Here is a 16,191-nt window from a genome sequence, read left to right on the forward strand (position 1 = left end):
GCGTCTCCATTCTCCGTGTCTCTTCTTTTAACATTAAAACCCATCACCTCCTACTAATTTACGATTCTCACCTCGCTCTCGTTCCCCTTCCCCTTCCCCGTCTTCTTCTTCCCAAAAAAACCCGACGAGGACATAAAAGAGAGCGAGGCACGGAAACCTCCATTCCCAAAGACGGATTAGGGCTTGACCACCCACGCCCGGAGCCCGCCGCAGCCCGTCTCCGGCGGCGATCCGGCGCCGCGCGGCCCGGCCGACCTAGATCTGCAGCGGACGCATGAGGGAGCCCCGAATCGGCGAGATCTAGAAGCTCCCTGACCCCTTCCTCCCGCAGGGACCCCCGGGCCTGCCGCCATGCAGCCCAGCGGGGGGCCCTCTGGGAGCTCCCGGGGCTCGCCGGCGTCGTCGCCGCACCCGGACCAGCAGCAGCAGCCGCCGACCCCGGCGTCCGCGCAGCAGCAGGCGCAGCAGCTAGGGTTTAGAGGCCAGGTAGGCCTTCCCTTGTCTGTCCCACACCGTGGCTCTGGGTTCTGCCGTTCTGGATTCGAATTTATTTTGGTGGTGGTGGTGTGTTTTTTTTCCTTCACTTGGGGCCAACGCGATTGGTGGGAAACCGTGCGCGCCTTGGGATTCGCGAAAAAGGCGGCGTGTTTACGTGGACTTCCGCTAACGGTAGTCTTCTCCCTCCAGTGGAGGGACGGAGGGAGGAGTGTCAGTGCCTTTGGTTGTCTTGTCTTTGCTCCCCTGCTGTTCTTCGCCTGGTCGGAATTTCATTAATTTAGTATCGCACATGTGTTGTGTGTGGTGCGCGAGATTTCGTCTTGCCCCGGTTTCAATTCGGCGTTGTTGTCTGACCCTGATAGGGTCTCAATTTGGTTTTTCGTTTTTCTCAAGAGTGATTTGGATTTGGATAAGCTCTGTTCTTTAGGATGGCCGATGCGGATTTTTGCTTTGCTTTTAGAAAATCCGACCCCTTCAATCGTTTCGTTTTATCGGCTTGCAGTCGATATGCCACTCTAGTGTGGGTTTTGTTGTTTCTGGTTCTGGTGATGGTGAGGTTCTAGACTTCTGATGAACGGATCACCTTCTGCTGCAGGGAATGATGCATCACCATGAACAGCAGCAAGCCTTCCCATCTGGTGCGCCCCATGCCATGATGGGGCCAGGGGGCGTGAGCTTCCCTCAGTCGTCCGGTCCAGTGTCACCGTTCCAGGGTCAGAGGAACCTGCCAATGTCAGGTGGACCGCAGGGCATGGTTGGAGGTCAGGTGCACAACCAGGTTGCAATGCAGCAACAGTTCCTGAAGCTTGCGATGCAGCAGCAGCAGCAGAAGGCGGCCCAGGGGATGCTCCTCCAGCAGCAGCAGGCCAAGATGAATATGGCGGGTTCATCCTCAAGAGACCAAGATATGCTTAACAACCCTGCCAAGATGCAGGAGCTTATGGCCCTTCAACAGGCCCAGGCCCAGGCCCAGATGTATAAGCGGCAGTGTGAGCAGAAAGAGCAGGGGCAGTCAAGCAGTAGTGAGCAAAGAAGTGGTGATATGAGGCCTCCTATGCCTCCTCAAGGAGTCCCTGGACAGCAGTTGCCGCCAATGGGTATGATCAGGCCCATGCAGCCAATGCAAGGCCAGGTGGGCATGGGCAGCGCCGGTGGCGGCCTGATAACACCAGCGCAGTTTCAAGCCATCCAAGCCTGGGCAAAAGAGCGCAACTTTGACCTGTCCAATCCTGCAAACATGAGTGCAATTTCTCAACTCCTGCCGATCTGGCAGAACAGCAGGATGGCAGCCATGCAGAAGCAGAACGAGGCAAACATGGCTGCGCAGCAGCAAGCAATGCCCTCTCAGGTGAACAGTGATACCCCAGGGCATGGTAATGCTCCAAGCCAGGGTGCCCTACTGAAGCCCCGGCAACCCCTTCTTCCGAGCTCAGTTTCTGGTGGGGAAGAGGCTAAGGTGGTGAATTCGAGCAACTTGCAGTTGCAACAGCAGTTATCTGTGCACAACAGGGATGGTTCAAATGAAAGGGCTGTGAGGTCACCTATGACAGGGGGCAATGGTGCACAAACGATGCATATCCCCCAAAGTTCTGGACATGTGAGTAAGGTTCCTGAGCAATCCAATCCAAAAAATGTGCGTGCAAATTCAGACGCAATGCAGATGCAGCATGTCAGACAGATGCAACAGCTTAACCAGGCTGCTGCCCCCACATCTACCCCTGGTGAAGCAGGAGGATCACAGGTCTCAACTCCAAGTGCTCGGCCACAAACAGGGCAAACGGGTTTCACCAAAAATCAACTTCATGTACTCAAGGCTCAGATATTAGCTTTCCGGCGTTTAAAGGTATAAGAAAGACAAACCTTAAAGTCTTTTTGTTTTCTTTCAAGAGACTAAATCCGTAATTTTAGGTTCAAGCTGATCAATCTAATGTTGATGTGTCCTTTTTCCTCCTTTGGTTGCATATCTTGGTATCAGCGTGGTGATCGACTCCCGCCTGAAGTTCTTGAATTAATTGTATCTGGTCGCCCTCCTGATTCACAAGGAGGACCGCAGCAAGTTTCAGGACCCCAGGCAACAAATAATCGTGAAAAGCCTGGTGTAAGCAATGCTGATGAACATGGAAGGCAGATGGAGAGTGGTGACAAAGCTCCCGAAAAACCTGCATTGTTGAAGGGACCCTGTTTACCAAAGGTGGAGGTTTCTGCTTCAGAAGGCAAAGCTAGTCCTGCCAGTGGTCCTGGTCCCATGCAAGTGATGAAAGCTTCACCGAAAGAGCCTCTTAAAATTGGACCAGTTTCTGTACCAGAGCATAGTGACACTACTGTGATTAAATCTGAGCAGGATCTGGAACGGAGTATCCAGAGAACACCTGGGAGAAGTGATTACAATGCTGAGAGGGGTAAATCTGTACCAGCAGAAAGTGGTTCAGCGGATGCTGAGCAGGCAAAAAGGACTGGCTCCACAAGCAGCGCCCCAGCTCCAAGAGATGTTCCCAGAAAATACCATGGCCCATTATTCGATTTCCCGTCGTTCACTAGGAGACACGATTCGATGGGACCTGCAAATTACAACAGCAATCTGTCACTAGGTTATGATGTGAAAGATTTATTAGCTCAGGAGGGGATGATAGTTCTTGGTAAGAAACGTGAGGATAACTTAAAAAAGATAAGCGGTTTGCTTGCAATTAATCTAGAGAGGAAAAGAATCCGACCTGATCTTGTCTTGAGGCTACAGATTGAAGAAAAGAAACTCAAACTCCTAGAGCATCAGGCTCGTCTAAGGGATGAAGTTGAGCATGAACAACAAGAAATTATGGCAATGCCAGATAGGATATACAGAAAATTTGTCAGACATTGCGAACGCCAACGTGTTGAGCTTGTAAGGCAAGTTCAGCAGACGCAGAGAGCTTCAAGAGAGAAGCAGCTGAAATCCATTTTCCAGTGGCGCAAGAAGCTTTTGGAGGCACATTGGGCCATTCGTGATGCTCGAATAACTCGTAATCGAGGGGTGGCCAAGTACCATGAAAGGATGTTGAGAGAATTCTCAAAGAAGAAAGATGATGATCGGAACAAAAGAATGGAGGCATTGAAAAACAATGATGTGGAAAGATACCGTCAAATATTGTTGGAACAGCAGACTAGTGTTCCTGGGGATGCAGCTCAAAGATACAATGTCCTATCTTCTTTCTTGACTCAGACTGAAGAGTACCTTTATAAACTAGGAGGAAAAATAACTGCTGCCAAGAGTCAGCAACAAGTAGAAGAGGCAGCAAATGCTGCTGCTGCAGCTGCACGGGCACAGGTATTTTGACACTCTTTGCTTGGGACGAGTGAAACTGGCATGTCCCGAGCCCTCTTCCTTTTTGGGTTCATAGCATTGGACACCGAAGGTTTCTGTATATTGTAGCTCAAATATTCATTGTTTTACATTACGAGTTCATTGTTGCTGCATGTAACCAAGTTTCTTCTTTCTAGTCCTGTATATGAACATGCTGCTTGTTTAACAGGGCCTGTCTGAGGAAGAAGTGAAGGCTGCTGCACAATGTGCTGGTCAGGAGGTTATGATAAGGAACACATTCTCTGAGATGAATGCGCCAAGGGATAATACATCTGTTAACAAGTAAGAAAGTGTCTAAATTGGAAATGTAGTTGTATTGGAATTTTTTCCTTTGTCGCTATTTTGTTTACTTTAGAGTTCAGATATGCACCTGGAGTAAATTTTAGTTGCCTTTTTGAAGTCATTTTTTTTTTCATTTGACATTTGAGGTAGGGTTTGTCAGATCAACAGAGGTTTCGAATAATGCTCCTCACCCTTAATAAGGTAAAATCTTGCATACTTTCAGGTACTATAGTTTAGCCCATGCTGTAAGTGAGAGAGTTACGAAGCAGCCGTCACTGTTGCGAGCAGGAACTTTAAGGGACTACCAACTGGTAGGATATCTGCTTTTAACTGAAGTAATATATGTATTCATTTTCAATGTAGTTTTGTCCTGTCATAGGAGATCTTACAATTCATTTTGTTGGTTATGCAGGTGGGCCTACAGTGGATGCTTTCTTTGTACAATAATAAGTTGAATGGCATTTTGGCTGATGAGATGGGTCTTGGCAAGACTGTACAGGTCATCCCTTGCTTATTCTTGTTTGCTTGCTGCACTCCTGTTATTCACGATATTTTTCTTATCATAAATGCTTCCTCTTTTCATTCGATCCAATGGCTAGGAACTTATTTGTATGTCTATTCTATTTGTTATAATAGGTCATGGCATTGATTGCGTACATGATGGAATTTAAAGGGAATTATGGCCCTCATCTCATAATAGTGCCAAATGCTGTCTTGGTCAATTGGAAGGTGCATCTTCTGTGTCCTTCATGCATTGATTTTTTTTTAGTTTTCCTTTTTTTTTTTGGGTAAGATATTTGTTACCGAAACTCATATTTTTTGCTGACTCTTGGTTCAGAGCGAACTGCTAAATTGGTTACCATCTGCATCTTGCATCTTTTATGTTGGTGCAAAGGACCGAAGGCAGAAGTTGTTCTCTCAAGTAAGCTGCTTTTTCTTTGGGTATTTTTTCATATGTTAGGCCTTATGATTTCTTATTTTAGCAATAAAAATTTCCTGATACATTTGTTGTGAATAAACACAAACATTCCTGATTACTCAAGACCAGCCATCCTAATCTGAAAATATTCTATAAGGGGAAGGCTTATAACCATGCACTCTCTGATTTTGAAGGAAGAACCACCTGCTTATAATTAGTACCGGTAACTTTATTTTGCATGCAATGCCTGTCTTTTGTTGGATTTGTTTTCATGCCAACTGTATGTCCTAAATAAAAAAATAAAAAATGCATCAACAAACACGCTCTAAAACTGTTTGGAATAAATTAAATTGTGCTGTACACAGTGCTATTTTGATTTTCTGGATCAGTCTACATAATTTCCTGTACAGGTACATGTTTTGTGCAGCATAGGGTAGTGTTTTCTTAGTTGAATGGCTGCTCTTATCATAGATCCCTGTTTGGCTGTTTATCTCTTGACTGAAATTAATGTTTACCACATTTTTGTTATTTTGCATGGCTAAGCTATCTGGTAGCATACCTGTTGATGTTCTTCATTTAGTTCTTGTAGACATTTTTCTTATATTTTTTTATTGACTTGTCTTGCAGGAGGTTATGGCCATGAAATTTAACGTTCTTGTAACAACATATGAATTTGTTATGTTTGATCGTTCCAAGCTTTCAAGGGTTGATTGGAAGTACATTATAATTGACGAGGCACAGCGGATGAAGGACAGAGACTCCGTCCTGGCGCGTGATCTTGATCGCTATCGCTGCCAGCGGCGCCTCCTTCTCACTGGTACTCCTCTACAGGTAAACTAAATAAGTGTATATTGCTACTGTTGCCAGTATTGCTTTACTGTCTTGAAGCAGCCTTTTCTTTTTCTGTGGTGCCAGGATCCCTTGTCTCTCTCTTTTCTTTTTTGACAGTATAGCCAATTTATCATGTCAGGATTGCACCCTTTTTGTCATATAGTGTAGTTATTTGATGCTTTTGGAAATTGATTACAGAATGATCTCAAGGAGCTTTGGTCCCTCTTGAATTTGTTGCTTCCAGAAGTATTTGACAGTAGCAAGGCATTTTCAGATTGGTTCTCTAAGCCTTTTCAGAGGGATGGTCCTACACATAGTGAAGAAGATGATTGGCTTGAGACAGAGAAGAAAGTAATAATAATTCACAGGCTGCATCAGATTTTGGAACCTTTCATGCTACGTAGGCGTGTGGAAGATGTTGAAGGATCACTTCCACGGAAGGTGCTATCCTTTTTTCCCTTATCTCATTGGTTAATTTGTTTGGTAACTTCATAACATTATTAATCCGGCATGTTGTTGTAGGATTCCATTGTTTTGAGATGCAGAATGTCTGCCGTACAAGGAGCTATATATGATTGGATCAAGTCTACTGGTACCATTAGAGTTGATCCTGAAGATGAGAAAAGGCGTGCACAACGGAATCCCATGTACCAGGTCAAGACTTACAAGAATCTCAACAACAAGTGCATGGAGCTAAGGAAAGTTTGTAATCATCCTCTGCTGACATATCCATTCTTAAATCATGGGAAAGATTTTATGATCAGATCTTGTGGGAAGTTGTGGAATCTTGATAGAATTTTAATTAAGCTTCACAAGGCAGGTCATCGCGTACTCCTTTTTAGCACCATGACAAAGCTTCTTGACATCATGGAGGACTATTTGCAGTGGAGACGACTTGTTTATAGGCGAATTGATGGAACAACAAGCTTGGAAGATCGAGAGTCAGCAATTGTTGACTTCAACAGGCCTGGTTCTGATTGTTTTATATTCTTGCTTAGTATTCGTGCTGCTGGTAGGGGTCTGAATCTTCAGAGTGCAGATACTGTTGTAATATATGATCCTGATCCAAATCCACAAAATGAGAATCAAGCAGTTGCTAGGGCCCATCGTATAGGGCAGACTAGGGAGGTAAAGGTTATTTACATGGAAGCTGTTGTTGATAACATATCAAGTTATCAGAAAGAGGATGAATTGAGAAATGGAGGGAGTGCAGATTTGGAGGATGATCTTGCTGGAAAAGACAGATACATGGGATCAATTGAAAGTCTCATCCGCAACAATATCCAACAATACAAAATTGATATGGCAGATGAGGTCATTAATGCTGGTCGTTTTGATCAAAGAACAACCCATGAGGAAAGGCGGATGACTCTGGAGACACTCCTGCATGATGAAGAGAGATATCAAGATTCTGTTCATGATGTTCCTTCATTACAGGAAGTAAACCGTATGATTGCTAGGACTGAAAGTGAAGTCGAGCTTTTTGATCAGATGGATGAAGACTTTGATTGGACAGGTGATATGACGAAGCATCATCAGGTTCCAAAGTGGCTTCGTGTTAACTCCACTGAAGTAGATGCTGTGGTGGCGAGTCTGTCCAAAAAGCCGTCAAGAAATATGTCATCTGGGGGCATTGCTTTAGACACTAATGATACACTTGAGAAAAGAAGGGGGCGGCCAAAGGGTACTGGCAAGTACTCCATCTACAGGGAGATCGATGATGAAGATCTTGAAGAATCTGATGAAGATTCTGAGGAGAGGAATACTGCATCCCTACCTGAAGAAGGGGAAGTAGGGGAATTCGAAGATGAAGAGGACAATGATGATTCGATACCTGATAACAAGGATGAATCAGAGGAAGAAGAGCCTGTGAATGATGATGTATATGAATTTACTGAAGGACTAAGAAGCAGAAAAGCTAATAGGATGGAAGAAGCAGGTTCAACAGGCTCTTCTTCTGGAAGCAGGAGATTACCACCACCTGTACCTTCCTCATCTTCTAAAAAATTGCGGTCTCTATCTGCAATAGATGCCCGCCCTGGCTCTTTGTCAAAGAGAACTGTATGTGTTGACACATTGTTGTTATTTATCTGTTTTGTTTTTTTGCTTGAATTTCTGTGTCAGTTGACTATATCATCAGCATTTAACTGGTGATTTGCAGCCGGATGACCTAGAGGAAGGTGAGATTGCAATGTCTGGGGACTCACATATGGACCTCCAGCAGTCAGGGAGCTGGAATCATGAACGTGATGACGGTGAGGATGAACAGGTACTGCAACCAAAAATAAAACGCAAGCGAAGTATTCGTCTTCGTCCAAAACCTAATGCAGAAAAGCAGGAAGATAGATCTGGAGAAGGGGTCTTCCCTCAGCATGGTACTCATCTTGCATTTCAAGGAGATGGTCATTATGATTCACAATTTAAGTCTAACCTAGATGCCCGTGCTTTTACTTGTCCAGCTGCCAGGCAGCAAGATGCAGTTCATCCTATAGTGAAACAGAAGCGCAACATGCCATCTAGGAAGGTTTCACCAGCTTCTAGGTCGGGGAAATTGACTTACTTGTCTGGGTCTGGTGAGGGATCTGCTGAACGCTCCAAGGAAAATTGGAACAGTAAGGCCATTGATTCCGCCACCCCTGAGTTCCGTGGCACAAAGATGTCTGACAGTATGCAAAGAAAGGTAGGCACACAAACTTATGCTCTTTGTGCCCTAATTTATTTAGTGTGACTCATAATATTTACTTCGCTTCAAAAACAAAAAGATTTGAGTGGGAAATCTGGAGCAATTCTTTGTAGAATTGAAACCCTTTATCATCTGAAAGCACAATTATCGCAAAAAAATTAGTTTCAGTCACTACTTATGCCATATATTGTCAATATCTTGATTGTATTTATTGCAAGTTAAGTTTTTCACATTATGTTGTGGCTCGTTATATTCCTTTGGCATGCCATATTTTTTTTTTATCAATGTTGTCTTCTCTGGAGAAGGGCAGGCCTGGTGCAGTGGTGAGAGCTGTCTCACTGAGTCACCAGGTCGCGGGTTCGAAGCAGCCTCTCCGCAGATTTTGCGGGGGGAAGGCTTGCCTCGGTTTTTCCCTTCCCCAGACCCCATTCATGTGGGAGCCTCCGGCACTGGGTTTGCCCTTTGCCCCCTAATGTTGTCTTCTCTGGTATTCTTTTGTTCCTTTGGCTTGTCATATGGCTGAACTAAGGCTCTCTTGACTTGAATACCTGCAGTGCAAAAATGTGATAAGCAAGCTTTGGAGGAGGATTGACAAAGAAGGTCATCAAATCATACCTAATATATCTTCTTGGTGGTGGAGGAATGAAAATTCCTCATTCAGAGGTCCGGCTGGTAGCACCCTGGACCTACAAAAAATTGAACAGCGAGTTGATGGATTCGAGTATGGCGCTGTAACTGAGTTCATAGCGGACATGCAACAGATGTTGAAAAGTGTGGTTCAGCACTTCAGCTATAGGCATGAGGTAGCCCTACATCAAACATTGTATCTCTGTTACATCTATTTTGTATTACCATCTATGCTTCTACCTGTTATGGAACTCGAGGCTGGTGTGTTAGCCTTAGAATATTAATCTATTCCATCTGACTAAATGATGCAGGTCCGGATAGAGGCTGAGACCCTCCATAACTTATTTTTCAACATAATGAAGATTGCCTTCCCAGATTCAGACTTCAACGAAGCTAAGAACGCGATGTCATTTTCAAATCCTGGAGGAGCTGCAAATGGTGCTGCTGCCCCATCGTCAAAGCACACCGCATCAGTCCATAAGCGCAGAGCCAGTGCCAGTGAAGCAGAGCAGCATGGCTCGGGACATAGCAGGCATAATCAATCCAGCGAGGTCCCCAGCCGGCCCCACAGTTCCAGATCAGAGAGAGATCCCAGACATTCTGGATCCAGCAGCAGGGATCAGCTCCAGGATGGTGCTGGGTTGTTGCACCCCAGCGATATGTTCATCGTTAAGAAGAAAAGGCAAGATCGGGCAAGGAGCAGCGTTGGGTCCCCCTCTAGTTCAGGCCGAGCTGGACCTCTCTCGCCAGCCAACCCTGGGCGGCCGGGCCCAGTCCCCTCACCCAGAGGTGCCAGGACGCCGTTCCAAAGGGATCCACACCCATCTCAGCAGTCGATGCATTCTGCTGGATGGGGCGCGCATTCGGATCAAGGAGGAAGTTCGTCTGCACCCGGCATTGGAGACATCCAGTGGGCAAAGCCTGCCAAGAGACTGAGGACTGACACCGGCAAGAGGCGGCCGAGCCTAATGTGAGGATTCTTTGCATTGCGGTGTACATTCTCTGGCAACCTTGATTTGCCTGGCCTGTGAAATGTGCGCTGCACTGGTGGGGGCTTATATTCGTGTCATTTTGGCACAACTGAGTTCGTTCTTGCATATGAAGAAATGAGGGAGGGGTAGGGTTATTGTTCTTGTATGTTATTAGCTTCATAAATGTGTAAAGGGGAACTCTTATGTTGGTAGGTGGTGCAAACAACTAGGAAATGAATCCACGTAGCAATGAAGGCATTGGCGCAGCCGACCTTGATAATAATTAGTTTATTTGTTCCCACATGTTTATCGTTCTAGCAGTCTGGGTGTGTGCATTTGAGTGAATCGTGTGCTTGTTTACATTGTGACCATCGTGCTCTGGGATTTCAGTGTCCTGTTAACGGCCATGGCGTCAAGTTTTACATCATTCTGTGGTGCCGGCACTTGCCGATTAGTGGTCGGGTGACTGAAGAAAAGGCATGGTGTGCATCAGTTGCCGGACTGGCATCACGATGCATTCCAATCATCCAATGTGCGAGCGCAAAAGTGGCAGAGTGTTCAGTCGACGGCCCCAAGTGTTCAGTCGCCGACGGGGTTACAGTGCTGGTACAGCCACACGACATTTGGAGCACTGATGGATAGGATGTACTCCCTCTATCTTAAAAAGAATGTACATCTCATCTCGCATTTTAGTAGTTAAAAATTTTGTCCCAAAAGAACTTATATCTCATATTTTGAGGATTCTGGCTTGTTCGTTTCGCTGAAATTTGGTTTATGCTGATGCTTATACTGAAATGTTGTGAGAGGAAAACACCATTGGTTCACTTAAAATTTTTTTGTTAGATTTGTAAAAATAATATCACCAAAAAGAGAGTATATCTCACCGTTAAAAATAGTATCAAAACTGATTCAGTGGTAGAATACATAGTTTTATAGTAGGTGGTAAGGTGGGGGCGACGGCAGGCGATCGACCGAATCGAATTATCGTACACGGGGCCGACTTTTTTCCTTGATCCATTCCAAATTTCAGTTATTAATAATAAAACCAATATGTAGCTCATGCATCCATCCATCTTTTGCAGCGATGCAACGGCCAGAAACGAAATGATATAGTACTAGTAGCTATTAATAACCAAAAGTCGCAGCCGACGAGTGCACACGCTTTGCATAAACTCGACGACACAATTTGCAAACTCTATCAGCGCTTCAAATCAAATACATACATATGCATGCATGTCGACGACGACGACGACGCGTCGATGACGACCGACGACATCAGAGGATGCACAATAAATAATTGCATACGCATATGTACATGCAGTAGGGCGGCTCCAATGCAAGTTTTTGCTTCTTGTGTTCACTGCGTGTGAACAATCGGCCGGAGGGACAACAAATCGACCTATATATATTCTCCAACTTGCATTTTTGTGTTTGCTTTGCTTGTGAAAAATCGATCGGGAGCGACAACGCACCAAGGGGGTGGGGTCAATTAAACGAATGCACAAGTCGTTTATTTGCAGCTCTGCTGGCTCTTGCAGTTTTTTACAGCCAGACGTGATGGTAATCGTGCTCCATGCTGACGACGACCACGACGACGACCATCAGCACTATGAAGCTCCAGCGTTCGGTCTAACGATGATAGCGACACAAACACCGGAGGGCCGGGGACGACCCACGCACAGGAAGGAAAACCACTGAAAGTTTTAAAACTTCATGTTGAGTTTTGAGTAAAGATTGAAAATCGGTACGAATCTCATCCGGCCGGTTAAAAACGAAATTACCGATGTGGATATTTACCGGGGATCACCGGTAGGATCGAAAATCGTGAAATTCCAAACCATGCATGCATGGCTTGCTATCGCTAGCTGCCGACTTCCGTAGTTACGTGACTCTTTTAACTTATCAGGGTTGTCAAACGCCGTTTTATAAGACCATCTCCAAGAGCCTTTACTACATGATTATATATATGATCAATATTGTCGAAGTGCATGCACTACTACATGATTATATAGTGCTACTTCTCAATGATGATCCTTTCCTTGATTCTTGGTTCGATCGTCTACAAATTAACAAGCTGTCGTTGCTTTCAAGGCCATTTGACGATTCAACCAATTAATTAAAGATGTAATGCATGTTTCATAATTATCCTGTTTAGCAGTTGTGTGTTGTTATGTATGATATGATACATCTATCGAAACTAGTTCATCCAAGTTTCATAAAACCTTCTTTGTCTAATGAAATTTTGCAAATAAACTTGGGCCTTGTTTAGTTCCTCCCTCTAAAGTTTAATCCCTATCACATCGTATATTTGGACACGTGTATGGAGTATTAAATATAGACTAAAAATAACTAATTGCATAGATTATGACTAATTTACGAGACGGTTTTTTAGAGATAAATGCACTGTAGGTCATCAACTTTTTATGCTGTGTCATTCAGGTCCATTAACTCTGAAAGTGCAGGTTTGAGTACATGAACTTTTTAAGCTGTGCCATTTAGGTCCAAATCTGTCCGTTTGGGGATTAGATCCTACGTGGCAATGCATGACAATAGCCACCGTGTCCATAGGTCATGTGAGCAGCACGTGAGGGCCCTTTGCCAATCGTTTTTTTGCCGATAGCCCCCTATGCTTTCCATTCCCTCACTCTTCACCCCTTCCTCTCCCTTCCCTTCGAAGCCATCGTCTTTAGATGATGCCGGGGCGCTGGGTGGGACGATGGAGGTGGCAGGTGGTACCAACGACGACGTAGCCGGTGGAGGCGGTGAAGATTGTGCGGGGTGGTGGTGCCGAGCGCTGACTGTCGGACGACGCCGGGGCGCTGGGTGGGACGACGGAGGCGGCGGGTGGTACCAACGACGACGTAGCCGGTGGAGGCAGTGAAGAACTCTAAAATCGGTTGTTTCTTCCTCAAATCCCTGATGTTCCCTCAAGATTCCAGGTCCTCCGCTGCAGATCTGGGTAAACTAGGTGATATTCCATAGATTAGGTGCATAGAATGCCACAAGTGGCAGGTGGTTCGGCGTATTTCGAAGCAACCCTGGAGCAACGGTGAGGTTTTCTACTGTTGCCCGGCCCACAAGGTGAGATTCAAACTGTTTTGATTCGACTAGATGTTTACATTGCAGTTTGCAGTGAAGATTGATCCTTTCCTCTTGCTTGTAGCGCAAAGGCTTGGGCTGTCCCTTTTTCAAATGGGAGAAGGAGTATATCGAACATGTTGATTCTTTGAAGAAGGAGGGCATGGGATTTTCTCAGCATCTGATGCCGCTGGAGCAAGCAAGTGCCTCCAATGCCTGGCAAGTTGTGGAATCCAAAGAGCAGGAAGCAGCCATAGGGATGAAGAAGGAAAGAGGCATTGTTGTTGATGCTGATATTGTGAAACATTTAGAAACCTTGGTTAGAACTGGTGACAACTTAGTTAGGTTGATGCAACTCACTTGTTTGATGGCTCTATGTATTACCTTGTTGTTGTTCTTGATCCTGGTTGTAATCACCATTAAGGTCTGAATGTGTACGGATGAATGACTAAGTTATGAAGTTCTATGCAATTTGAAGGTGTATTGTCTAAAATGTGAATGTGAGTTTGCAATTTTTCTCTCATCTTGAAAAATGAAAGAAATCCAAACTGATTTCAACAAGCATAGAGTGTACACAGAAAATTAACCGATAATCCAAAGATGCTTTGATATCATTCCAGTGAGCTGGAGCATTGTTTTGCAACCAAAGCATACATATAGTTTTGCTGGTATAGCATACCAAAATCCATATACATAAGATAGGAAATCTTTAGTTTGTTTCCTAATGTTTGCAGCTGAAACATTCACACAGTTTTGTAATGTTTTGAGCTAAAACATTCACATACTTATACCTAACCAAAAGGTCATCTTTCTGCTGTACAAAAGGCAGAAAAAATGAACATGCACTTAGAGTTTTTGCATGATTTACATTTTCACACACATCATTACTTGTCCTCTTCAACCAACAACACCATCAGGATTGTTCATTACAGCAGAAACCTTCTTGTGGGAGGTTTTCTTCTTGCCAGCCGCAGTCTTCTTTGTAGCAGTTGTTTTCTTCACAGCAGTGGACCTTGATCTCCCAGCCTGTGTTGCAGTAGTGGGTGGAACTGGCCTAACTGCTGGTTGGTTAGACAATATGAAGCTTGAAAATGGAAGTGGTTCTTTTTCCAATAATCTACACTGTGATGACTGAGAATGGAGATGATTAGTTTGAATGAGATGTTGGGTGATCTAGAGGAATTAAATGACAGTGACACTAACCTCTGCTTGCATCTGGGACGACGGAGGCGGTGGGTGGTACCAACGACGATGTAGCCGGTGGAGGTGGTGAAGATTGTGTGGGGTGGTGGTGCCGAGCGCTGACTGCCATGCAGATCGCGGCCGGTCGGTACGATGGTGGCCTCTTTGCGACCACTGGGGGCACGGGCGCCACAGTATGGTGAGTTCTTCTATGTCATGAACTCTGAAATCAGTTGGTTTAGGAGGTATTTCTTGCGTCGATTAGCTCGCTTGTTGCAAAAAATATCTTCTTTTGTCGGCTAGGGTTTCATGTATTGGTCATTTATGCTGTAGATTTTGGGGTTTTCTTCTGTAGGCACTGATGATGAAGAATTCTCAGTGGAAATTTATCACGGGGGTGCTTTGTTTCTTAAGGGTTAAACAAAGCCTATCTAGGTGGAAGAGTTAGTTGGTTTGACCACGTAGAAGTTGCTAAATGGTCTCCTCTTTTCATAGAGCAACTTGTTTTTAAGTTACACTACCCAAAGAATCCAAACATGAAGGTGTTCTGGCTGCTACCTGGGAAGAATCTTTCAAATGGGTTGAGATTAATTTGGTATGACACAGACACAATGGTAATGTCCTCATTAGTTCACAAATTTAAGAATTTTGTGCTGTATTTGGACCATGATGACAACCTTTCTGGTTTATAATGGGATGACAATGTTGCAAACTCATTGAACTCACCTCCCAAGGTTTTCAGTCCTATGAAGACTATGCATATGGACAATGCAGATAGTGGGAGGGTTGATGATAACAGTGGAGAGGACCCTGATTTTGGTGATGGCAGAGATGATGACAGTGCTGGTGATAATAGTGAAGAGGACCCTGATTTTATTGATTCTGACTACAAACTGGATGTAGATGATGATGACCTTTTCAGTATGCAGATGATGAAGAAGGAAGCAAGAAGAAAGATAAGGGCAAGAAAGCTTTCAATGTTGTATCAAATATTGAAGATGACATGTCAACAGAAGATGATGAGCTGCAGTTGCCTGAATCAAATGATGAAGGTGGAGAAAGCCTAAGGTTTCAGACTTTTAGAGAGCAGGATATGCATAACCCAATATTTAAGTTGGGTCAATTGTTTGCAACCCCTGAGATTCTAAGGAAAGCAATTACAGAATACAGTTTGAAGCACAGGGTTGAAATTAAATTGCCAAGGAATGAGAAGAAGAGGATTGAAGCACACTATGCAGAAGGTTGTCCTTGGAACTTGTATGCTTCAGTGGATAGCAGATCCCCTGGTATGGTTATTAAGCAATTCAATGGACAACACACATGCCAGAAAAAGTGGGTTTTGAAGAGGTGCACATCAAGATGGCTTGCTGACAAGTATCTAGAAACATTTAGGGCAGATCAGAAGACGAGCCTCACAAATTTTGCTAGGTTAGTACAGAGGGACTGGAACATAACTCCAGCAAGGTCCAAGCTTGCTAGAGCTAAAAGATTAGCTGTGAAGAAAGTTATGGGAGATGATGTGGAGCAATACAAGTTACTTTGGGACTATGGTCATGAACTTAGAAGAAGTAACCCAGGCAACAACTTCTTTCTGAACCTGGATGGCAATGTATTTAGCACATTGTACATGTCATTGGATGCATGTAAAAGAGGTTTCTTGACTGCATGTAGGCCTATCATATGCTTGGATGGATGCCACATTAAGACTAAGTATGGTGGACAAATACTGACAGCTATGGGCATTGATTCAAATGGATGTATCTTCCCAATTGCCATTGGAATA

The 16,191-nt window shown here is 44.5% G+C and overlaps 1 protein-coding gene across 2 annotated transcripts; it reads left to right on the forward strand.

Moving 5' to 3' along the window:
• The first annotated feature begins 61 nt into the window (after nt 1-61).
• On the forward strand, nt 62-10,449 carry LOC136466567 (ATP-dependent helicase BRM-like). 2 transcript variants are annotated; one of them, XM_066465013.1, is made up of 15 exons: nt 63-486; nt 1,094-2,341; nt 2,474-3,799; nt 4,005-4,117; nt 4,341-4,428; nt 4,530-4,616; nt 4,754-4,846; nt 4,956-5,039; nt 5,664-5,867; nt 6,066-6,308; nt 6,390-7,928; nt 8,029-8,242; nt 8,327-8,547; nt 9,105-9,353; nt 9,489-10,449. In XM_066465013.1, exons 1-15 carry the CDS (start codon nt 352-354, stop codon nt 10,149-10,151), a joined length of 6,507 nt encoding a protein of 2,168 aa, XP_066321110.1. In that variant the 5' UTR covers nt 63-351; the 3' UTR covers nt 10,152-10,449. The 2 variants fall into 2 exon arrangements, with proteins under 2 accessions (XP_066321109.1, XP_066321110.1); XM_066465012.1 differs by having other exon boundaries at nt 62-486; nt 8,029-8,547.
• The last annotated feature ends 5,742 nt before the right edge of the window (nt 10,450-16,191 follow it).

Source organism: Miscanthus floridulus, chromosome 7 (genome assembly GCF_019320115.1).
Source record: "Miscanthus floridulus cultivar M001 chromosome 7, ASM1932011v1, whole genome shotgun sequence".
Classification (NCBI taxonomy): domain Eukaryota; kingdom Viridiplantae; phylum Streptophyta; class Magnoliopsida; order Poales; family Poaceae; genus Miscanthus; species Miscanthus floridulus.

Excerpts from the sequence above, each read along its gene's own strand:
- LOC136466567 (XM_066465012.1), top strand. The coding sequence starts at position 352 with ATGCAGCCCAGCGGGGGGCCCTCTGGGAGCTCCCGGGGCTCGCCGGCG. Across the intron at positions 487-1,093 it reads AGCTAGGGTTTAGAGGCCAG|GGAATGATGCATCACCATGA; the intron begins GTAGGCCTTCCC and ends CTTCTGCTGCAG. Across the intron at positions 5,868-6,065 it reads TCACTGGTACTCCTCTACAG|AATGATCTCAAGGAGCTTTG; the intron begins GTAAACTAAATA and ends AATTGATTACAG.